This window comes from Electrophorus electricus, chromosome 18, assembly GCF_041902795.1.
Source record: "Electrophorus electricus isolate QZ-2024a chromosome 18, ASM4190279v1, whole genome shotgun sequence".
Lineage (NCBI taxonomy): Eukaryota > Metazoa > Chordata > Actinopteri > Gymnotiformes > Gymnotidae > Electrophorus > Electrophorus electricus.
In genome coordinates, this window is record NC_137514.1 from 8,407,111 (window position 1) to 8,431,788 (window position 24,678).

The following is a 24,678-nucleotide window of genomic DNA, read 5'->3' on the forward strand; positions in this document are numbered from 1 at the left end:
CAGAATTGAATTTTCACTCGCACGACAGATCCTTCATTACTTGGGTGTTTTCGTTTCTGCATTCTTAACGAAGTCTCCAACTGTTTTTATGATTTAGTTTGGCAAACTCATAATCTAATCCTATACACATGGAGCCAAAGATTCCCTGTCTGACAGTTTTAGTATCCACTTTTTTTCACTGAAGGAAACGCATCTCAACTATTCGGATACACTCCAGTGGCCTTATTTTTTCAGGAATCTTCTCCACGCGTGTATTCAGTTTCCTACGCCGAATGAGGCGCAGAACAGCAGAGGAGTATAAGGTTGAAAGTTACACATCACAACCTTCTATAGAATAAAGCCAAAAACATCACCATTTGTTACTTAACCACCCGTTCGGGGTTGTTTGGGAATTACAATATTTATTCTAATCGTCCTTGTTAATATTCAAAACATAATTTATGCCTAATTCGTATATGGCTAATTAATCGTATTTCGCGCAGAGAAACCGCGATAAATGCCATTAAGTGGGCTTCGACTTTGCATAATACAGCTATCGATATATTGGGGGGGGTTAAAAAGAAAAGTGTCCGTATATTTGCCCGTAAACAGCGTGTAGGTGAGTGAGCGCGGGGACTGTATCTCTGCAGCGCAGGCGTTTACGCTTGGCAGGATATAGCCGATAACAAGGCGATTTCACATCGGTGCCGGCCTGAGTTAACACGGAGCTACTAACAGATAAACAGCTGGCGTTTACCCCTTCCAAACTCAGCACACACGGGACCGTCAACTAAAATACGCGCGGTGTAATTAACGACGACGCAGAGTAACTGTTATCATAATCAAATATAAAGGCAACAGTTGACTTTTAAATTAGATCCTCTTTACACTTTTTTCATGCGCAATCAATCATATCAAATAGGCTATAAGGCCTTGCCGATAGACTTCCTAGCGATGAACAAAGAAAAAATTAGACATTTTACACTGAGGAACAAGGACTGGGGCGCGTGATTTTAGCAGCCATTTCTCCCCGCCAAATGTACTCTGGTTAATCACTTTGACATCGGTTTCAGGTTGCAGGTAATACAAATTGGCTCAATCAAACCGACAAGACCACAATCAAACAGCTAATTGTTAATTAATAAAGCGACCTGTTTACAAAAAAAAAAAAGTGTAATTAAATAACATGGTGACTGGCAAATTGAGCCATTTAGAGAAAAATACATCTTAAAATGTAGTTATTCAGCTGTGCATAAAAACAAAACCAGCATCAATCTCTTCAGCTGTCAACTGAAAGCACGTTTCTTGTTTGTTTGGCATCATTTTTTGTTTGTTTGTTTGTTTGTTTTTGTTGCTCCATCTAAAGTTCAAGGCGTGGAAACAGGTTAAAGACATAGGAATATAGTTATGAGAAGCAATGCTCTGGTGGACTGGGAGAGTCATTGAGAGAGTGACATCTGTGTGACTCTGCTCTTTTAACAAATCCCCTGTGCCATTGGCTCTTTGCTAAGCGCATGTCTGCACTAAGTACTGCCCACCCTGCCAACATCTTATTGCTCATTCACAAGAATTCACTACAAGCATGCACGCTGGAGAAACAGAACATTTACACCCAAGCCGGGGGTTCACACCAATGCCATCTATAAATGCTGTGGTTTCGAGTTCTCCAAACACCCTCAACTGGAACATATCAGGTGCTCCCTCCACACCTAAGAGCTTTCTAATCCTGTGTGAGAGCCAGCCAGAGTGACTAAAGTCTCTCTTTACGGCTAACGTGAGGCCTGGCCCCTATCACGCTGCTCTGGGAAAGAGGAGAACTTTGCTGGCTGTGTATCCTTCCATAAACACATGAGAGCTGCCAGAGCCAAAATGGACGCCAAGGACAAACTCTAGGGGGCTTTTGCCCATGTACAAAGAAGTACAGACACAAACGAGCTCAGCTCTGGTGCGTTAAGGGTCTCGGTTAAGAAGAGACGATTGAGGGAGGCTCAGTGGTCGCAGGGCTCGCACATGCCTCAGAAAGGTCACAGAAGGGGGCGGGGAACAGGGATAAATATACGAAAGCCTGTCATAAATCAGCCAAACATTAAAGAGAGGCAGTCTGCACAGGAAGAGTCCTGCCCACTTCTCAGCTCAGCGGTAAAGGCAGGGCCAGAGATTTGAGGGCATGTGAGAGTGTTGATGAATACTGAGGTTAGCCGGTTCAGAACTCAGGGTCCACCTTCAGGGTTTAGAAGTTTCACCGACAGGACTAGGATATGAGATATTTAGAGCTGCTTTTCACACTTATGTCTCTATGACAGTGTATCACGTGGACATGTTGCAGCAGAGAACTTCACACACAAGTTCGTTATTAATTATTTCAAGTTTTTATAATCAGGGTTTTGTAATTGGTCATTTTTATAACTGGATTTACCAGCTTCTTCTATTGAAGTGCACATAACCAACCAGATTCACTCTCCACAGTGAACTTGCACCAAATCTAGCAGTCCATACAGACTGGGACGATGACACCCCTTTACTCTACGTGCACCTCCACCTCAGCTTCTACGACCCCTTGCCGGTGGTCCCGCTTACACCTACACAGCTGCCCAAGAGTGGAGCAGCAGGGCTGGAGCCAGGGCTTCCACAGATGGTGCTGGAGCGTCAGCTGCTCAGGTACTGGCTCCACACCCTGTTCATGGGCCTTAGCTGCATCCACCATCACCCCCACAATGGAGTGGAAGTTTGGCTCAGTGGCCGGGCTCAACGGCTTGCTCTCGGATGGGTCCTTGGAGAGGTCAAAAAGCAGGGGAGGGTCATGGTGGGTGATGAAGGGGTCAATGCAATGGCAGATATGCATGTGAAAACAGCCCGTGGTGTTCTCGGGGTAAAAGTTGGGGGTGAAGAAAAGAGCCTTCCACAAGGAGGTACCTGCGACAAACAAGAATACAGCTAATCAGAGAAAAGCTAACCTATTTACCACAACTATAAGCCTACTGCAAGTGGTCAGAATTCTCCATAAAGAAAATACCATACTCTTTTTGACAGTACCATGAAGTAATGTGTATTCAGTCATTTTCTGTAGAGGTTACCCAGGGACTTCAGCGATAACGCCTTACTGAAGCTTCCATCTTACTTTATAGTTTATAATGACATTCAGAAAAGCCATGCTGTATGTACTGTACAGTCCTGAGCTGCAGTTATTAAACAGTAGACAGTCTACCCCAATGACTGCTGTTCAGGCAGTGCTGTTATGGAACAGAGGGCAATGACCAGGAATGCCTGCATGTGGGCCAATGCAGTGCAGTTCCCCTTGAACTTACCGTGACAGGTTGTGTGCACTGTTTAAGAGCCAACTAATAACACTGCTCATTAGAAGTACAGCCTGATGCATTTATAACAGTAGGAGATTATATAGAAAAGATCTGTGCATGGGGATTATACAGCAAGATTCTGTCCTTGCGGATTATATAGAAAAATTCTGAAGCTGGAAGCTATTCTTCAACACACCACAGCATCACAGCATGTGTGTGTGCGTGTATGCACGGTAAGACTCACTGTTAGCAGGGTGCCACCTCACAGCGTTCAGATTGGCATTGCAGTAATGGAACATAAACTCGTGATCAGAGCGCACCACTCGACCCTGCAGTAAGGGCATGAGGTCATGGCCATCTATCTTCCTGCAACACACACACACACACACAGGCATTGCTTCATATTTTCAAAGAATCCAAGGAAAAGTGGCGGTAAATCCTAAATATTCACTTTTGACATTTTTGTAGCTGCTTTTTTTAATCTACTGCTTCATTCGAATTTCCAGTATTAAATGGCTAAACCAGTGCAGGGAATTGGATATAACACAGTGTCCCAGATTTGTTCAAGCCATCATCATGACTGACAGATGACAGCTATGTTGCTTGGTGACCAAGACTCACCTGTCACTGGGTATGCTAGCTCCTGCTAAATTCACCACGCTGGGGAAGAGGTCCATGTTACTGGTGGGCTCGTCAATAACCTTTCCTGCTGGTAGTTTACCAGGCCAATGAAAGATGCCTGGCACCCGAATCCCTCCCTCCCAATTGGTTGATTTTCCTGCTACTCAAGAAGAGGGTGGGAGTTATTTAAAAAAGCATTTGTGAAAAGGGCATTTCACAGAAAACTTTGATATTTTCTAAAGTGTTCATTTCGAAAAATTCGCACTTAGTGGATACTTGGCATTTCAGATGACATGCTTAATTACAATGTGTAGCACCTCTCTTCCTCTTTTCAGCTCAGTGATTGCGAAAATAAGGGTTTATTATCACCAAAGAAATCTATTTATAAGTGTACTTGACCAGAAATCCCTCTGTTTTCTAACCATGAACTTGGTATACGGCTGTTCTACCCACTACTCACCACCCACTGATGAATATACTCTACCTCTGTAGATGCCACTGTAGCCATGGTGCACTTCCCCATGCACAGAAATCTCCTCTAAATGGGGACCCTGATCTGAGGTCAGGTAAACCAGTGTCTTCTCCTTTAGCTCAAGGCGCTCCAGAGTCTTCATTATCTGACCTGGGAACAGCAAGACTCTCTAACACAATATTCTATTTCAGAAAGTACAGACAGAATTTACAAAGCAGAAGACCAAGCCTGCACATGTGGAGCTGAACAAAGTCAATTCCTGCCAGTTTCAGCATGGAAAGTCACACTGGCTGACACGGGACCAAAAAGAATGAAAAATTTGCATATTGAATCAGATATTAAACATGGTCTTTGTGTATGAGAGAAAAGATACTGTTGCATTTTCACAAGGGTTTACTTGTTTTATCTTGCTTTAAATTACATTGCAATGACAGACTACATTATTCTCTCCTTAATCTTTGACTCCAGAGCATGTACAAGAAACATCCATTCTATTAAATGCAAACATGCCACTGTCATTGTCATGGCGACCTCCATCATGAACACTCTTCTCCTGATAGCGCTTTCATAGCAAACAAAGAACAGAGTTCCTCCCGTTCACCAACTGACAGCAAGAGTGCTCAGAGACTCCAGCTCTTGTAATGCATTCTGTCGAGTTTCAAAGGGGACACACTATGATTGGACTGTCCTAGTCTAGCATCATAACATGTTCTACTTTACAGTCTTTGGCTAAAACCACAACCAGGCAAACGACTATTTTCCATTTAGCTGACACTTTCTTCCAAAGCAAGTTACATTTATGAGTGAATACCACTGCAACAATTGAGGGGCCCAACATCAACAACTTGGCAGTGGTGGGGCTTGAACCAGCATCCTTCCAACTACAAGTCAAGTACCTTAACCACTGAGCTACCACTACACTGATGGACAAGGGGACACGGCGTTAGCACTGTTCAACATTCCAAGGCTCCACGAGCATTTCATGTGCGGGAGGGGGTCAGTACCTACACACCAGTCCACCTCTGTTACGACGTCACCGTAGAGACCGTGGCGGCTCTTGCCTCGGAAGCGTGGAGAGGCGAACAGACCTGTGTGGACTTGGAGGAAGGAGAAGAAGAGCAGGAACGGCACATCCGAGTTCCTGTTGAGAGATGATGGAAAACTTTCATTTACACCTGGCTTGCTGTTGGCGAGGCATGTGTGGCGAAGGCAGACTACAAATTATCCTTCTGATGAAACTTTGATCTGGTCAGGGTGATGCTGAGCAATAAAGCCATAAAATGGCCTAGCTGACCCTTCCCCCTCTCCTTAGGTGTCATAAAGCCAGTCTGGACTGCAGGATCCTCTTAGCACACACACACGCGCGCACACACGCGCGCACACACGCGCGCACACCCCTTCAAACTATGATGTTTATTTCTATCACTTCATAATTGTCTATTGTTTCATTATTATTCTCTTCATTATTTGTTCATTATTAAGTTGTATTATTCCTCATGATCAATTCACTTGTATGTTGGTTACATCTTGTTTAGGGTAAACAAATTAACCACTCCTGTGTTTACTAGAAATCTTATATGAACCAAAATATATTAAAAGTAAGTAGTTTGCAACTTCAAGAAAATATTTCTCATGAGACTGCTGTCCCCCTCGATGCTGACAGAATTTCTCCTAAATTATTCAGAGGCCTATTGGGATTCACCAACACAAGCATTTAAAGTCACATAAATCCATCAATATTCATCATACGTCTCGAGATTCAGCCCGCCCAGCTGTGACTCATTTCAGCTGAGTCCGATTTAGCATTCACAGACCTCTCCAGGAACTCCACAGCCTCTCCGGTCATCCTCTGGGTCAGGTTCTCAGCCACATATGGCTGCTCCACCACCTCCTCCCCTCTCATCAGGAAGCAGTTGAGGTCGGCGAACGTGAGGATGAACACGCAGAGGAGCCCCGCCATAGCCAGGAGCAGCGCGGCCAGGCCCGTGGCCAGCCTGCGGGCGGCGACCCGTGCCCCGGCCGTGTGCAGGGCGACGAGCCCGCCAAGGGTGGCGAGCAGCTTGCCGTACGGCACGTGGGCGAATGCTGCGTAGAAGATGGAGCCGTGGCCTGGCTGGCAGTCCCGCAGGTTGGTCATGGGGATCCCGTAGAAGTGGTCGAAGCCATGGACTCTGGGGTGGTGGCAGTGGTCGCCGCGGTGTTCACAACTCAGGCCCTGGTGCCATTTGCCTGCAGTGAAAGCAAAGTAAGTCAAGTAGAGGATAAAGTGTAAAAAAAGAAAAGAAAAAACGCTGTCTGGATGAATGCATATATCGATATCGGTATGATTTCACTTGCTTTATTCTGGCTAGTTTCTGGCTTTTAATAACGACACAAACAACACCCCACAGCCCCGCTCACTGCAGTCTCATCACTGGCACAGGAAACCAGCTCTTCCGTGCCACGCCCTACCCCCAGGACCGTAATTAACATGAGAAAATAACAACAACATTTAGTGACGACTACCATAATGCAATGGTTATTCTTTTCTGTTATTAAAGGTATTTGCCTTTAAGCCAATCAGGAACATTAAAATTTACTGCACTTGAGCGTCTACCCTTAAGCCAAAGTGAAAAACACTGACTTTTAATGTTCCATACCAAATGAATATTGAGTGTTAATTGTCTTTTGCAAATGAGAGTGTTTGTATGTCTTCTGTGATGTGTGACATATGGGCACATACCAATCAGAGCAGTCTTGTAGCCCTGATCTTTAAGGATCCTGGCGAATGTGATCTCCTCTCGGGGCAGACCTCCAGATGCTGCGGAGATGATAAACACACCGACATGGCCATAGCTGGCCATTCCTGCACCAAGGTCACACACGCACACACACATGCGCGCATGCACACGCTTTTAACATTTCGACATTTTAACAGAGAAGTGAATAGATATGTTAAAGGCCCAATCAAGACCTTCAGCAATTGGATTGACATTCACGGCAGGCAATAAAAGTAGAGGTGCACAATATATCTGCAGCCAATTAATATTTGCAGATAAGCACAATTTGTAATGTATTGTTATTAGTTCAATATTGGAATTTCAGATGGTAATTACAACCAATTTAATTTACAGCCATAAGCTTTTTCATACCTGCACCAGTTCAAGTTCAAAAAATGGCACTTCATATTTCAGAAAGGTTAGAAAATTAAATTTAATGATACAATTTTTGTTCCCATATGTTAATAATAGCATACGTTAATAATAATTGGGATGTTTAATTTACCTGTGGCATGGCTATGTAAAATGAATTAATCATCCAATATTTGAGTTTGTCATGTCTTACACTCACAGCCCTTCATATACAGATTTTAGTTTGAACTTGCTGAAGAAAGTCTTTTTACCATATAGTGCTCTCTCTTCAGTCTGTCTTTCTTCTAATAAGTAAACTACCATGGTGGAGAGACAACTCCTACTTTCTGACATCTTTAGTACTGTCAAGCTCTCTGAAGCTTCTGCACTAAGAAATAAATCCTGCCCCAACACTACACTGCAGATGTATGTGAGGGACGAAACTCCACGTCTTTAATGACATTCTTTGCCTGGTTCCCTGCATGTACAGGAGCTCCAGGCCTGACCTGATCGTATGGGGTATCTGCCCGTAAGGAAAGCAGCCCTGCTGGGGGTGCAGAGGGGAGAGGCGGCTAGGTGCTGGGTCAGCTTTACCCCGTCCTGGGCCAGCCTGTCAATGTTGGGCGTCCTGTCACAACAACCATGAAATGTTATCCGCACAAGAGCAGCAGTCGGGTGTCTCAAAGGACTTGTTATCTCTTCGTCTGTATTAAACACGAGGTGCTTTGTGATTAAGCAGAGGCCCTTAAGAATTTCTATTTCTTTAGGCAAATTCTGATCATGAGAAAGAAAACCCAACAGCTAGATATCTCAATATAGACTCACATGCCTCATTCAGTCATAAGTACCTTACCATATAAAATGTTATTCATCATAAATTACTACATAATATCACATTTATCTAATGCACATGGAACATTCTGTTGTGTATAATCATAATCTCCTAATTCATATGCAACAACAAATGTATGCTTCATTGACCTTTATTGGAAGGCTTGTGTCCATTAACTCTTCTCTTTCTCTCCTCCCCTCACCCACTCACTCAGTCTGTCTGTCTCTCTGTCTCTGTCTCTCTCTCTCTCTCTCTCTCTCTGTGCCCCCCCCCCCCCCCTTTTTTCTAGCTCTCTCTTGTATCTCTTAATTTAATACAAGAAATAATGACCATGCTTTAATATCAGGGCATAATTTGAAAGGTTGACCATACACTTTTTTGGCTAATCTTCAACGGCTGCTATTGGGAGACCTCCATCCCCTCACCAGTTTCACACAATGTTCATTGTCCCTTTTACTGCTGATAAAAACTTATACTGCAGTCTTTAAAGAAGACAAGACAGGGTGGTAGCAAGGGAACCTTCTTCACAGTACACTGGACCCTCACATTTACAGCATTTAGCTGACACTTTTATCCCCCAAAAATTTTGAATTACGACTGAGCAACTGAGGGTTAAGCGCGTTGTTCAGGGGCCCACAGGGGCAACTTGAACTTTCAACCTTCCAATTACAAGTACCTTAACCACTGAACTACCATGGCCCATCACTCTCTTAAAGTACTTGATTAAACCACACACTGGCTCTCTATTAATATTTCGTGTCCATATGACGCCTGTTGTCTTTTTAGGCTGATAGCTTTAGGTACGGATGCTGCTCTGTGTAGCTAGGTTTGCCATGTCTGAGAAACGCTTCAATCAAGGTCTGAAATGAAAGCCAGCAGTGACAACACATAGCCTACTTTAGAGTCGTGTTCCCATAGCAGCCGAGGTCTCCAATTCCCAGATCATCCACCATCATCAGAACGAAACTAGGCTTTGACGCACCCAGAGACAAAGACGAGGCGGGCAGCAAGACGAGCGAGATCAGGATCCGTGGGATTTCCATTCCAGGCTGCATGAAGCCGAAAGAGAAGATACCGTCATCATTAAAACACTCTTCTTTGGCAATGTTCTCTTTAGGGCATTTACTGGAGAACTGTACCGTCAAAGCCCAACGTGACACTTTCTGATTGTCAGATAACATAAAATCAGTCGGTAAATGTCACGGTCTGAAAAGTGTTATGTCTTTTATAGGCGTGTGAATAAGACTGCATTCGTGTCCACATGCGCCTCCCTAAAATAGGCAAACAGGCTAATCGCCTTCAGTTCCAGCTCACCAGTTTCACAGGTCTTTTCGTTAAACTTTGCCTGCTCCAGTTAGGGACCGTGACAGCTGGGCTCGGATCCCAGGAAGCTTGAACAAGGAAGTTGAACGCGCAGCACTATCACGTGCACGGCGTTTGAAACTTTGATCGGGCTGTACTCAGCGTGCTGTCCGAGATCTCAAAATATTTATTTTTGTATTACAAGCGCCACGGACTAAATCTTGTTTCATTTTCTGAGGTTCAGCAATACCAGGCAACACGAAGGCGACCAAAGATAAATGAAACAAAATAGCCAGCTGTCTCAGATTTCTGTTGGAAAACAGCTCTGTTTTTAGTCCGCCCCTAATGTGATCGTTAGCTGTTGGAAAACAAAACACTTATCTGTGTATATGTCTCATCAGATATGCCTCTCACATATTTATTTTGTAAATTCCTCTGCTTTTTCCGGTAAACGTGCTCCTTATTTTCTCTATAGGCTATTCTGTAGTGCATTTACTAAGGTCTTATTTCAAAATTCGTACATTTTCCATAAAATTGGGTAAAGCTGAGAGTTAAGATAGTCTACGAGCAAACAGCGCCACCTGTTGCTAAAAACAAATACAACACTGGCGCTAACGAAAGGAGATCACTTTCCTTTTAAGAATTTGATATGCCGCCTCCCACCCTACAGTATACTACTTTTCTAAGGACCAGATCACGTATTGTCAACATCGATTATTTATATTGCGATCAAACTGGCCTATTTTTAGTATTAGACCTACATTCAATGTGAATCTGTCTAGTATCCTGGGCGATGTAAGCTAATTGGCGTAGTATGAAAGCTGGCCTCCTTCAGACGTATACGTGGGCACAGTGACTACACCGATGTAGGTTTGTACCCACAAAGATGTGGTTCTAACCACTAAATGTGTATTTAGAGCCCCATGGAGGTCTCTGATGTCCGGCATCGTAAGTGGCCAGAAGCAGCATGAAGTCACTACACGTCCCTGACCTAGTTCAGGGAGCGGCGTAAGAATCCCTCGCCCTCTTAAAATCTGTCTCTTTAGAATCAATCTTAATTACTCCTCTCCTCTCCCTTTCCACCGCGATAAGCACCTTCAGCGCCACAGAGCACGACACTCTCACTGAGATCATTTAGCGACTACACACAGACACACACAAATGCTGTTCTGCCACTCTGCACCATGCAGCGCTCCCCTGCTTGCACTGATTGGGTTGCGTCCAGTCACTCGCATTAACGACTGGCAAGGTGAAGGGATGCAGTTACAGTATTGAGCGCTGACTTAATGTACCGATCTTCATCGGCCCCCATCTCACCGCACCCACCCCCCGCTGTCGCTACAAAGCACCTATTTCTCTTGCCCTACCCATTCGGAGTAAGCCAGTAAGTCATCAAAGAACTTGTTTGTATGCAAATATGGTGGGACCACAGCCGCAGTTATAAGCGCCTGCCAAGCTGCCATCTGAAGCTCCCATTTAATGACATAATTCGTTGATTAATTATGCGCTTATAACATTCCCATTGGCCAACTTGCTGTCAAACATGTACACACGTGGCAAATCGCACTGAGACTCTCGCTGGCGCTGACCCAGCTAAACCTCCACGCTGTATGACAAGTTCAGCCCAAACAGCCTCAGAGGAAAATCTATTCGCCGTTTACACATCACCTTATGAAGCACGTTACTCACCGCAGGTAAACAAGATGGTGGAACATAATGGAAATATTAAACTGGTGACATTACTGGCGAGCGATCCGTTTATGGATTTTGCGTTTGGCTTGGCAGGGAGTCCCTTAGGGGCGCTGCTGACGGATATTAGCCTCCACACACACGACTGTGTCGCATTGATCACAAACTAGGTAATAACAGTGCTGGGAAAAGAATAGATTGACCTTTAAACTGATCGATGATGAAGAATTTGCCGTGTTTCATTAAACTGTGCGTAATCAAGGAACCTGTATTCATTAAAAATCCTATCCGCCTCTGGGCAGAGCAAAAGGGCACGTCATTAGTGTAACATCTCAGCTGTTTTTTTGTCCTCTCACGTCATGAGAATACGTCCGGCATAAAAACAGCGTTCACCCTAAGTCTATTACAGAGGTCACTGTGCCAGCGCACACGACGACCCACTGTTTGCTTCGGACACTGTCAGAGTGAAACATGTCACCACTAGATGGCAGTGTTCGCTTTCGGACATGTTTTGTTCACGGGTGACGCGCAAGAATGATTTTTATTTTCTTTTTTTTAAACACCTTTACAGATTGTTGTCTGCTGTGCTGCTATGAATTCTCCGGTCCTTAGATTTATGCTCATATTAATTTGATTATACTATTAGTTAAACGACAGATATTAACTTTCTCAAAGTGAGCAGGCTATCAGAGATGGGGCCGAGTGTAAATTTAGGCTTGAGGTTCGTGGTGAACACTTTCCTCTTCATCCAGGTCCAGTATATATCCAACATATGTCATCTCACACTCACAGTAATATGAGTGTTTATTCTCTCCCTGCTTCCCATGTTACTGCACCCTGCAGCCACCTTGAGCCATTGTTTTTCCCCCTCTGCCTATTCCTCCAGGGTCACACCAACATCTTTCAGCAAAGGGATTTCTCTGTTATTCATAACCTTGGGCTCCAGTACTAGCCAACAACAGGTTCTAGGCACCCCCTTAAGGCCTAGTTTGGCGCATTCCAGAACAAGCAGCCCACCCATGTGGGAGAGACCACTATGTATCAGGTTAGGGTCCTGCGGCCGTCTCTGGTGCTCTATGGCAGATCTTATCAATGGCAGGGCACTGATGGACAGCACACCTGGGCTTCGGGCCTTGGAATGAGGGGCGATGCCTGCAGTATTACACGGAAGTCTTGCACAGGGTCACATCCAAAAATATTTTAATGATTATTTCAGGATTTTCAGTGGTCAGTGGCAATACACATGTATCAAACATGCAATGTGTATAAAGTTGCTACAGTTATACATAAGATATAATAAGATGTGAACTGATGGACCTTCCAACCACAATCTTGCTCTCGCTCTCGCGCTCTCTCTCTTTCTCTCGTTCGCTCCCCCCCCCCCCCCCCCCTTGGAGGTCATGTCTAAACACACATCAGTGGAGGCTCGAGGCTCGCTGCGTGTGTTTGTTGAGAGAGTAATGGCAATTTGTCAAACATGAGGGAATGCCTTAAGGCCAGAGAGCAGAGCTGCAGAGTAGACAGTGCTCACTATGCGCCTGTTCAGCTGCCATCATAGCCTCACTTCAGTTATGGAATGGTTACACAATGGCTTCCAATAAGGCACTGGACATACTTATGTGCTTTGTTTGGTTTTATAGCATGTCAGTCATACTTGCGTTATGACCAAATGAATTGCCTTGGACTTAGAGAAGGAATCTGTGTGAATTCCTTGTTAGACAATAGGAGGCACAATAAGAATGACTAGTTCTTCACCTTACCTGAGTGCCTAGTGTCATTTAAATGCTTTCTTATTGATTCAAGTTCTTCTAGAAAACCTCAGGCCCCAGAAACAGTGGCTTAGGTATTTCCTCCTGTGGTTTCAAGCAGTAAAGCATACTTAACCTCAGTGAGTCAGTGCTGATGTGATTGTGTAACACAGACATTTACTGGAGGACCAATTATCAGATGTGTACAGTGGGTTTGTGTTATTATTTATTAATATATTTTAGTTTTCTGTTTCTTAGGAATCATAGTATGGTCTAGATTTATCTCGAGATTTAATCATAGTATGGTCTAGATTTATCTCGAGATTTAATCATAGTATGGTCTAGATTTATCTCAAGATTTAATCATAGTATGGTCTAGATTTATCTCGAGATTTAATCATAGTATGGTCTAGATTTATCTCGAGATTTAATCATAGTATGGTCTAGATTTATCTCGAGATTTAATCATAGTATGGTCTAGATTTATCTCAAGATTTAATCATAGTATGGTCTAGATTTATCTCGAGATTTAATCATAGTATGGTCTAGATTTATCTCGAGATTTAATCATAGTATGGTCTAGATTTATCTCGAGATTTAATCATAGTATGGTCAAGATTTATCTCAAGATTTAATCATAGTATGGTCTAGATTTATCTCGATCTTATCAGCTGGGAGATTTAGAGGAAAATCACTCCATCTCTGCCTTCTTTTCCTTTTGTATCTCCATGTGTTTTGGTAAGAGAGCTATAATCAGCAGTGATACAGTCTGATTTGTAAAGACAAATGCTCTTTACCAACTTCAAAAACAAGAATCCAATTGTTTTTGGCAGTTGCTGTTTGGCTTCGGTTTTTTATTACTTCATTATTGGATGTAGTTGTGTGTCATTTTGTTGTATTAAATTAAATTGGCCTCACAGTGTTTCTCTGGCTGTGGAGGAGTCTCGTGGGAAAACACAGTCATTTGTTGTCTCAGAGAGTTTGTTTTTCAAGCTACGGACACAATGCTGGCACACGTCCACCAATGCGGTCCCCTCCAAACAGCCTCTTCCTGTTTACATACGTGCTCTTGGGCAGTGAGTCAGACCAGGGGCACGTGCCTCAAAATGACTTCAAGTGCTTTCAAAGCACCTTTCTCAACAATGGCTGTCATGTTAAAAAAGAAAAAAGAAAAACAACAACAACAGCTCATTTGCTTTATGTGTCGCCAAGTAAAAGGATTTGTCTGCCTTGATGCATACATTGCCTGCTACCCCACAGGGATGCTGATACCACAGTAGAGGGCTAGCACCGCAGTGGGACTTTTTCCACACAAGACACACAAGACAAGAGAACTTCTGCTGTTACCGAGAAAGCAGGCAAAGGCTGTTTGGTGGAACTGAACATGAACGAGTTGGGCTTCTTGCAAGGGGTGGTTGATCAATGTTCCAAACAAATAAAACTTTGGTCAAGTTTTCCCTCGTTGGCAGTGCCACTGTTGTGTGAGACAGGAGTTAAAACTGTCCATAGCCTTCGATAATGAAACCCCATTATTGTGCATCACCAGGGAGAAAGATGAAAGCTCCATTATGTTTGATTTTCACTCCCTCACACAGGTGAAAATATTTTAAAAATCAATTGTTATTCTGCCTTACTTTAATGCAGATGGGGTATAGTTTTAAGGCCCCACAGCAGTGAATGTAATGTGTCACACTTTCCATCAGATATAGTGGGCTCTGTCATACCCCCACAACCTCACCAGTGACAGTCAAGTGTTTTGCTAATTATATTGTTGTCATCATCAGTGCCTTTCGTGTATGTGAAGGACATAAAACAGCCACTAGACTGGACCTTTGATTTTAGCGACTGAGAAATTGAGTCATTTAGTACATTGTCATGTGTGCTGGGTAACTTACAGAATCTATGAAAAAAAAAACATGCAAAATAAAGGAAGTGGTAATTTAGAACCTAACAAGTTGAAGACTTGTTGTGGATTTAAGGACAGATGTCTGCTTATTTGGTTAGTGAAGATCAGGATCAGCTGTGACCTTAAAGCAATATTGCACCCAAGAGTGCTGACATTGCTAAAACTGAATGACATCAAATGGGGTTGACTGAATCTCATTTTGTTCAGAGTTTCCCTTAGCCACTTTAGCAGTGCAGAAGGCATGATGTAAACCAGAGATATTCAATCACACTTCTCAAGGTCTGGCTCCTGCAGATTTTCCATTCTCTCTTTATCTAGAAATCAGCTCTGGTGACAAAAGCGTCCAAATAGTTACATAAACTATTCAGTTAAACACCAGTGATTACAAAATCCTGCAACAGACTTTGATTGTGTACCTACGTTCTAAATAGCGCCTACGTTCTAAATAATGCCTCGTAAGCATACCATCTGAGATTGGTTAGGCATAGCTGGCTGTGTCATGCAGCGAAGCAAACCACAGCCAGAACTCGTACACAGCGCTCCAGTCGAAGTCTCCGTCACTGTGTCAGCCTGGGTCTGCATGCGTGCATGCCTCACACGCAGTGGTCACCAGCAGCGAGGGCACGCAAAAGGGGCTGAAGATCAATGCAGCCCGGCATACCACACATGTCCACTGTGGGCCAAAGCAAACCACTTATCGCGAGTGGTCGTTCCCCAGGACTTCCCTCTAAAAACAAATGGTTCGATTCCCCGCATCTTCCACCTGTGCTCAGCTGGGCGGCGGTCCCAGCATTGTAATTCGGAGCAAATGGAGGCCGTTAGCACCGCAGGCGGTGACATATTCTGTCACTCGTCTCTCTGCAAGACGGGATGGGGCACTAGCCGCGGTGGCTGTCCCCTGGCGATGGGTTTCTGTGCATCCATATTTCTGTGAACATTAGTGTTCATCCACGGCTGCTCGTCTCAAGTAAAAATATATGATGCTTGCCATGTAGTTTTGCTTTTCACACATGTAAATTCTCTTTTAGGTGAAGTGAACAAACTGGCCCAAGTATTGTGACCTTCTCAGGAACACCCTAATATTTGAGGTTTCACTAAACAGGTGGTAAAACATTATTTGAAAATGTACACAAAAATGTATTCAGAACATTTCATTGCACAAGTAATATGCAAACCAGCAGTTTCATTGTACCTGTTCATTTCTTTTTTTGCTTGTTCACTCGTCTGTTCATTCCTTGATTCATTTCAGATATACATTTCATATATTCTTGATTCATTCCAGATATACATTTCATATATTCTTGATTCATTCCAGATATAGTCTTTCAGAGTTGATGTAACATATAGGCCTACCTATAGGGCTGATCAGAATATCTCTTCACTCTGCAACTTCTTCACTAATGACAACTTAATTGTTTCTTAAAGGAGAGTGCGAATTGATCCAGGGAAACTGCCAAGAAGATCTAAGCGAGGCTCAATAGTTGCTTTGTTAATTTTACATAATCACACAAATTGTAAGCGTGTTTTCCTTTAGGTGTGAAATTTGCCAGGTTCTCATTTCCACACATTTTATGAAACAAGGAAACTCAGTATTCCTTGAGGTTGACGACACCTTGCCCCAAAGGATTATTGGCACGCAAACGATTCCACCAAGAACTGTCACTATGTCAGCACCTTTGAAGTTCCTAGTTTATGTTAATGGATAATTACTCCTTTTGCTTCATCCTGTGCCAAGATGTTGACATTACATCGTCCATTAAGGCGTCCTGCTCCCCACCGTACGTGAGCAGCTAAGAGCCGCACTGCAATGCATTCCCTGGAGGAAGTTTGCCTACTCTTCTGTCAGGTACTCCCTTTATTCTCGCTGCCTTCACTGGCACCAAAACAGAAGATGCCAGCTCTGAAGGGCAGACGTCGCAGGTGTTGACATTCTGTCAAGAAGTTTCGACTTGTCTGTCCTCTGCGAATCTTGCTAGTTTTGGTATTGTGTAAACAACCTACAAATCTGGGTAGAGTGCATCTCTGTCAACACCACAAGCACCACAATTCATTACAATCCAGCTGCCATTAAAAAAATAATAATATTAATTCTTGAACATTCCAAATGATCACTGTTGTATTGGAACCAATATATTGTATCTTTTTTTTTTTTTTGGTATAGCCACTACACACAAAAACAAGATTATCGTAGATTACATTCTTATTGCCTACAATACACTTATTTAGAGTATGAATAATACGTTGCTACCAAAAACAGATTTTAAACCTAGTACAATTATTGACTTAATGGCATACTTGACTGAAAATGCTTAGTGGATAAGCCCAAACGTAATGAGTGTTTTTCCCCATTATTCACGTGCGGTCCACCTGCAAATAATCATTGCTTATCTGCTTTCAGAACCAAAATGAAAAGACTGAAAGGGTCATCACCGGAATATTCCATTCACGGTTGTTTAGCCTTTCCTGATGCATAACCCACAGACGATACTAGTGAGAACAGAAAGCTTTGACCTCAGCCTCTTGGCAAGGCTAACACTTCAGACACACTTAAAGCGAGCTCACGATGAAAGGAACAAGGTCAATTTGTTTGGCCATCAAAAGCAAAAGGCCTTTGCATGACACCACATCATTATCATACAGGAAAGTGAACTTTTAAAAAAAGCACAATTATTCAGAAATTAATCACAGCCCAGACGACAGGGACAGCAGTGCACCGCGAAAGATGTCGCGCCAAAATAAGCTGATCTTTTGCTCTCATTATTGTGGCTCTGTCGTACTATGGCGCGCATGTCAATATTATGAGAAGCGCTCATTCCTTTCAGCAAGCGAGCTGCGCAGAATAATCGTATCAAGTCAAAGGACACTGAACCCGAAGAAGAGACCCTTTGGACCAAATTGCAAACGTCTCACTCTATTACACCGATGTTTGTCATCTTGTTATTGGTTGTCTGTGACGTTAAGTACTTGGTGCATTCTATGAAGTCTGATCCAAATTTTCGGTTGACATGTACAGTGGCGTGAAAAAGGGTTCACCCCCCTCCTGATATCTTATTTTTTGCATGTTTGTCCCACTTAAATGTTTCAGATCATCAAACACATGTAAATATTAGACACAAGTAAACAGAAAATGCAGTTTTTAAATGAAGGGTTTTATTATTACGGGAACGTGAAAAACAAAATGAAGACTTTGGAGTGGACTAGTCAAAGTCCTGACCTGAATCCGATTGAGAAGCTGTGGCATGACCTTAAAAAAAAATCAGGAAGGGAGCAAACACTTTTTCACATCATTTTATCTCTCAAACAAGGTTTCATGTGATTTTCAGCAATTAGACACCGTAAAGGACGATGTTCAGCCCATGTAATTAATTGTAACTGCATGCTAGATTCACTGTATCTTGCTGACGATCATGGTCTGGAGGCGCTTAACATCCAACGGGTCAAATATTATTTGCTGTTTGAAACAAGACTTCTGAGCAGCGCCCCCTAAAGCTGCTCCTTCCATATTGCTGCTCGGGTCCTCGCATGGTCCGCACTTCAAAGGTCCCCTACAGCTTCCAGCGTGGCCGCTGTAAATTATGGGTGTGCAACAAGACAAGTGGCAAAGACTTGTTTCAAGGAGGACGGTACCGTCATGCGTGTATGTGTGCGTGCGTGTGTGTGCATGCATGCGTGTTTTCAGGCTGTTCGTTCTATTCTTGTTCACATCCCATCTGCCGGCGTGTTTTTGGTAAAGTCCAAAGCATGATGGGAATGATGAATTGAGTGTCAGATGACTCGTCCGTGGGTGTGAGTGTGACAGGCTCTCATGCCATGCGTAACCATATGTTAAATAATACTGCACGATGGGCAAATATATCTGACATGAGACCATGAGAAATCTCTGTAACGTTTTTAAAAGACTGGAAATTTTCTACACTGCCTGCACAACAACCATTTACACTTTAATGCTGTACAGTTAGAAAGTTCAGGCACATGTAAGTCAGTGTAGAGTAAGTATAAATCACTCCGACTACAGAGAGATGTGAATTTGGCAGAGGATGTTATGATCTATTTATTTGGGGGTTGTCCTGGATACAATCATTCATTTTAGCACATAGGCCAAAAAACCTAGCAAATCATATCCATACACACACACGCACACACACACACACACACACACACACACACACACACACACACACACACTGCTTCATGTGTGCCAACACAGCCGCCAATCGATACCAATCTTCAGAGCATTGGTTTGAAAATTGATTTGCCATGTTGTAAAATGAATGGATCCAGGAGTCGATGCTTTTAAGCTCCCCCTTCACACGCACTATTTATGATTCATGATTTATTACACACTCTTTCATTCTTTCATGTTTTCATATTTCATTCCTTATGTGTTTGTAACAAAGCACGATCGAATTACATTAGCTATTTACATATGCTTGTCTACACATGTAAGAAACTGTTTTTTAGAATCAGGTTTTACATTTGCAGGTGAAATATAGAATGTTTATCAAAAGAACTTGGCACAGTATACAAAACTGAAAATGGAGAACATGATTTCCATTTTCTTTATAAGAATAGATAATTGAACAAAACCCTGGTTGTATCAAATTATAATCTATGTTTACACAGCACCTTAAAAACAGTACATTCTTTTAATTGTGCTCTTAGAAATAGAAGGTCCTGGTATTGTAGCTCATCTGATTGACAGCACAGGCTAAGGGTTGTATTTTTAGCCTATGTATCAAAGCCTGGACTGCAGAAGCTGGCCAGAGGGCTGTGGTCATACTGCTGATTGATTGATGGAGTTTTTCAGGCAGACACACCAGAACTGAGAATGCTTGGCAGGGCAAAGTAGATGTGATTAAATATTGATCTCTGCAGTCATTTTACCAGCATTCTAATTGGAGCTCATCTGCATGTCAGCCATTGGTCGAGTTTCCAAAGCACCAGAATAACCTACTTTTGTCCCCTTTGGTCATTATTGACACAGCTGAACTCAATTTGTTAGAAATGATTACAAGAAACACCCCTTTTAACAAACAAACATACCATCAAAGGTTTAAGAATCTTGTCATCTTCAGATGCCTTTTAAACATTTACACAAGAGCACATGGTGCCTTCATTGTTGTATCCATACCATCAGCATTGTGCTTTTCCATTAATATGCAAATCATAAGTTCAGGACACCCCCAAAAGGGTGATATATCCATACCACTATTTTCATGTTTTTGTTTTTTACATTTTGTTTTGCTTTGCTTGTGTGAACGACAACCACGAGGTGTTGCAAAACGTTAACTATTGTAGCAATAAACTATTATAGCCTGTTAAATAGCAGCACTTGATCGTGGCAGTATGGTAATGGGGGAGTATGCACTTAAGCATGCACTAGAAGTGTGCACTAAATGGTTTCTGAGGTTCTTTAGGGTGCCGTTAAGTGGTGGTGAGCGGGCAAGATTTGGGCACAGCCTGCCTCTCCAGGCCCTCTCGTGGCTAATTGATGGCTGGGATCTCATCTCCAGTGTGGGACTCTGAGGCCTCTGCTCTTGATTAAGTGTCAATGTGTGCCCTCATCAGCACTATCAGCACCAGCCATCTCTCTGACTGTCAGCAGAATACACACACACACACACACACACACACACACAGTTTCCCTGTCTCTTTTTCTCGCTCCCTCTGACATGCATCCACCCACAGAGGCACTATATCTCTCTTGGCTGTGAGATGGCTCATTGTTTAGACACTTCAGCATTAAAGCCTGTCTGCTTGGCTGAGTCGATCAGTCTCGACGTGGCATCTCAAGCCCGTGGGAGCCCCTGCCTGGTACAGCCTCGCACTGAGGGAGAGAAGCAGCGCCACTAGCGACTGTGGCCCATTTCACATCAGTAATAAGACCACAATTACCCCTCCTTGGTGCTCCTTGGCCCTCCGTGAGCTCATATTCCTTTTCAAGTTGATTGAATGCAGTTACGATTCCAGGGTGACAGAAGTGTTGCCTGATGAAAATATTACTCTGTGATTTGAAAAATACATTTTATTTTAAATGTAACCTTGGAAAAATGGCCTTTGGTTATGGTAAGATTTGAGACAAACAATTCCGCAAGCATGTCAGTCCTGCGACTATAGACATATGAAGCCTGTTTTCTTCACTGCTACAGTTAAAAATAAATGTTGTTTCTGTTCTGTAGTCATAAACTATACACTTATAAAAGATTTATTCCATTTAAACAAAAAAAAAAAAAAAGGTTTTACATGATTGAGGCTTATCTTATCAAAACAAAAGAACAAAAAAGAAAGGATCCTTTTTTAAGATAATGCATTATTCTGGAGTCTTCCAGGATTACAGTAATCCCAGTGCTCTCATAATTTATTTTAAACATGATTTAGAAAGAGAAAAAATAATAAAACCAAAAACAGTTCAAAGATGCCTCATCACAGCGTATAAAGCACCGCAACAGAGTCGTGCACGCCCATTAATCCTTGTGCAAGAAGACACCACCAAAGCATCAGAGATAATCCATGCGAAAGATGGCATCAAGGCCCCCAGATGTCCATGCAGGATTATAACGTATAGTGAGACACAATGGACTTTCTCGTGCTACGGTTTCAACATGTCTGCGTTTTCACAGTCCCGATAATGCTATTTTTAACTGTCTGCTTGTCTAGTGAGGCCTATGCCGCATTATATGAGGTGTGACACACTTAAACCGCCTAATATGGGATCGATTTTCTAATGTTGTTTTGTATAGACAACTGCGACTGTAAGGGCGAGTGGGTGTTGCAATACTGATACCCCTACTGCTCTATAATAATGATGCAACTGAAATGGGAGGGCATCAAATGTAAAGTACACATTTCACTGTCAACTGTCCTCGAATTAATGGGAGGAAAGAGGAAAGAATACCTAAAGAATATAAAGGCGATTCTAGGTGAGTAACTGCAGTGTACTGTAGTAAGAGATGTAAAGAGAAATTCAAAATTGTAGCAAAGTACACAGAGTTTACAGAACGTTTCAGACAGAGGTCCTTCATCAGATGTGCAACCAAAGTGTTTCTGAATTTGCAGTAGAAACTGGCTCCTCCTCCTACTAATTCAGAAGCAATAGATAGATAGATAGATAGATAGATAGATAGATAGATAGATAGATAGATAGATAGATAGATAGATAGATAGATAGATAGATAGATAGATAGATAGATAGATAGATAGATAGATAGATAGATAGATAGATAGATAAACAAACCCTGAAAGGCTGCAACCCTGAAAATAATAGAATTGTAACTGTACATCTGCTGCTATTACGACACATGCGCACACCCAGATTCAACCCCGTCTGTCTCCAATATGCACGCATCCACACATGCATTACTTGCATTTATTTATTCATGTGCATGTGCATGAGCTGTTTTCTGTCCATACACACACTCTCTCTTTTTCTCCCGTCTCCTGAGTGGCAGCGCCGAGCTCTGTGTGAGATACTGCTTACGATTCAAAACAACTCCATTGAGATCCTGCCTGCTCCGCAGTAATGGCTTTTCCTCTCTCTCCCCAGAGGAACCGAAGGCCCACTTTGCCACTTTGCTATTAGATTACACCGGGAAAAAAAATACATTCCATCTCAGAGACACTGAATTCATCGTGTTTTTATTGAATCTCCGTCCATTCAGATTCCTTCTTCAGTGGAAGAAGGATGCAAAGCAAAATAAATAAATAAATAAATAAATAAACGGCGTTCGTTCTCCTTTTAGCTCGTATCAAGGACTGCAGGGTACATTCATTAATCTTGTTTGCAATTTGAGACATTAAGTAGAGTAACTGACGGGTGGCAAAACATGAATCACCACAAAACGTGAGAACGGTTTGCTGCGAATTAATTCATTTATTGCTCATTTGGCGCTAATCAGCATAAACTGTACAAGCAGACGTGAGAGGCAATCAAATGACTCGTACCCCAGCACATTCACCGAGCTGGGTTTCGTTCCCAGTGACTTGGTGAGAGGTGCCGAGAGCGCAAAGGAAGTCAGGACATAAGCTTGCCAAGATGTGATCTACTGAAGCTGAACCCTGAATATGTTGCCGTTTTTCTTCCGCGCTGCTGTATTTGAATGAGGTGTAAACGATGTGGACGGGAAGTGAAAGAAACTAACAAATCGTCAAATAGTTTTTAAGCCTTTATGACCAAATGGATTTTGCCATGGAAATCAATTTTAAAAATATGCTCCCGTACCTTTAAACATGGTAGTTCCAGACTGTTAAAACATGCCAATTAACTATTCACTAATTATCGCCATCTAAGATGAAAAAAAGAAAGGGCAGTTAAGTTCTCATTCACAAAAGCTTTTAAATAATTGGCGGGCGCAATCTGTTAATGCAAGGGTTCTGTTACTCTTCTGGGTTCAAATTATCCTCAAAAAATATCTCACAACTATATGATGCAAACACGCAGCAAATGTTAGGGTCACAAACAGCTGTCGAGAAGAAATTCACTTTCACACATATTGTCCTCACAGATGTTAGATTATAACGCAGTAACTATTGAGTAATCAAAGGGAGCTGTTTCCAGTAAGCGTATTATAAACCATTTTCACTCGGCGCACCGTCAGTGCATGTTGATCCGTTCGAACACGGATTTCCCATGGGTGGCTTACGAAACGGAGCGCGCTCACTTTGAAGTCGTCCTAGCGAAGCTGGTTCGAATAAAAACTTCTAAACCGCACCAGTTTGTCACGTCTTAATATAAACAGTATTCGAGTGTTGGTAAGAGAGCCCGGGCGAGCTGCAGCAAAACAATTTTTTTTTCCCCCCGGGGTCGTAGCAATTAACGCCAGCGAAACTGATTTTCGTTGAGATGTCATTGCGTTAAATAGATAGCTAGACTGCTATGCGTGATAATATGCGATAAACGGGTATTTAAGTCATAATAATGTTAGCCAGACGAAAATAATTTTCGAAAATGCTTGTCACGGGACTGGCCGGTCATGAAGCACCTTGTCAAGGAGGCTCATGGGGAGGTTGGGAGAAGGAAATATCGTTTCCTTTTCTGGACGAAAGAGTGTGAACTATTTTGATGTATATTTCATCTGCTTCTCCTCTTTTACCGCCATCAGCACATCTATTCTCACTATTTCCCCCTTTCTGTCAATCTGTCCCTCTTACTCTCTGTTCCCAGCACTCTCTGGAGCATTATAAACGTGTTCCGACCAGTCGTAACCCCACCGCGTCGTACGTGTATGTGTATGTGTGCTCATAAATCCAGGCACATGGTTTGACACGTCAGCGGGAACAGAGGAGTGGTGGGCTCTCCCTGCTGGACCAATGCTCCCCGTAATGCACTCTCAACGCACTCCATCTCCATGACTAGAAACGAGAGTGGCTCGATTTTATGTATTTTGAAGTATTTACTGTTTACCCTCATTAATCGCGTCCACACTCAGACGTGGATTCTAACAATATGCTATAGCGATTGCTAAATTTGTGCACTGAGGTTAATGCAAAATTTAAGAGGTGATTACTAATATATACCACTTCAATATCAGTTATAATAAGAAAACTTGGATTTAGACATCTGTTGTAATAGGGGGTTTACCTTAGAGATATAAGCCCTTCTTACAGTACTTGGCCCCATCTAATGTGGGCACTAAAAAGTTGCTTTTGTTAGCAGGGGTGACACACCCCTGAAGAGCTATGTCAGATACGTTTCACATAGGTATAATACATTGTTTACAAAACACC

General features: G+C 42.7%; 1 protein-coding gene across 5 annotated transcripts; it reads right to left on the bottom strand.

Moving 5' to 3' along the window:
• Positions 1-513: 513 nt before the first annotated feature.
• Positions 514-9,880, bottom strand: sts (steroid sulfatase (microsomal), isozyme S). Of its 5 annotated transcripts, none has more exons than XM_081700728.1 (10): positions 9,450-9,574; positions 9,208-9,359; positions 7,985-8,106; positions 7,091-7,213; positions 6,183-6,597; positions 5,373-5,509; positions 4,381-4,518; positions 3,897-4,056; positions 3,520-3,641; positions 544-2,892 (listed from the first exon to the last, which is right to left on the bottom strand). In XM_081700728.1, exons 1-10 carry the CDS (start codon positions 9,489-9,491, stop codon positions 2,498-2,500), a joined length of 1,806 nt encoding a protein of 601 aa, XP_081556854.1. In that variant the 5' UTR covers positions 9,492-9,574; the 3' UTR covers positions 544-2,497. The 5 variants fall into 5 exon arrangements, with proteins under 5 accessions (XP_081556855.1, XP_035390962.1, XP_035390963.1 ...); XM_035535068.2 differs by lacking the exon at positions 9,450-9,574 and adding an exon at positions 9,625-9,724 and having other exon boundaries at positions 550-2,892; XM_081700729.1 differs by lacking the exon at positions 7,985-8,106 and having other exon boundaries at positions 514-2,892; positions 9,293-9,359.
• Between the last annotated feature and the right edge of the window lie 14,798 nt (positions 9,881-24,678).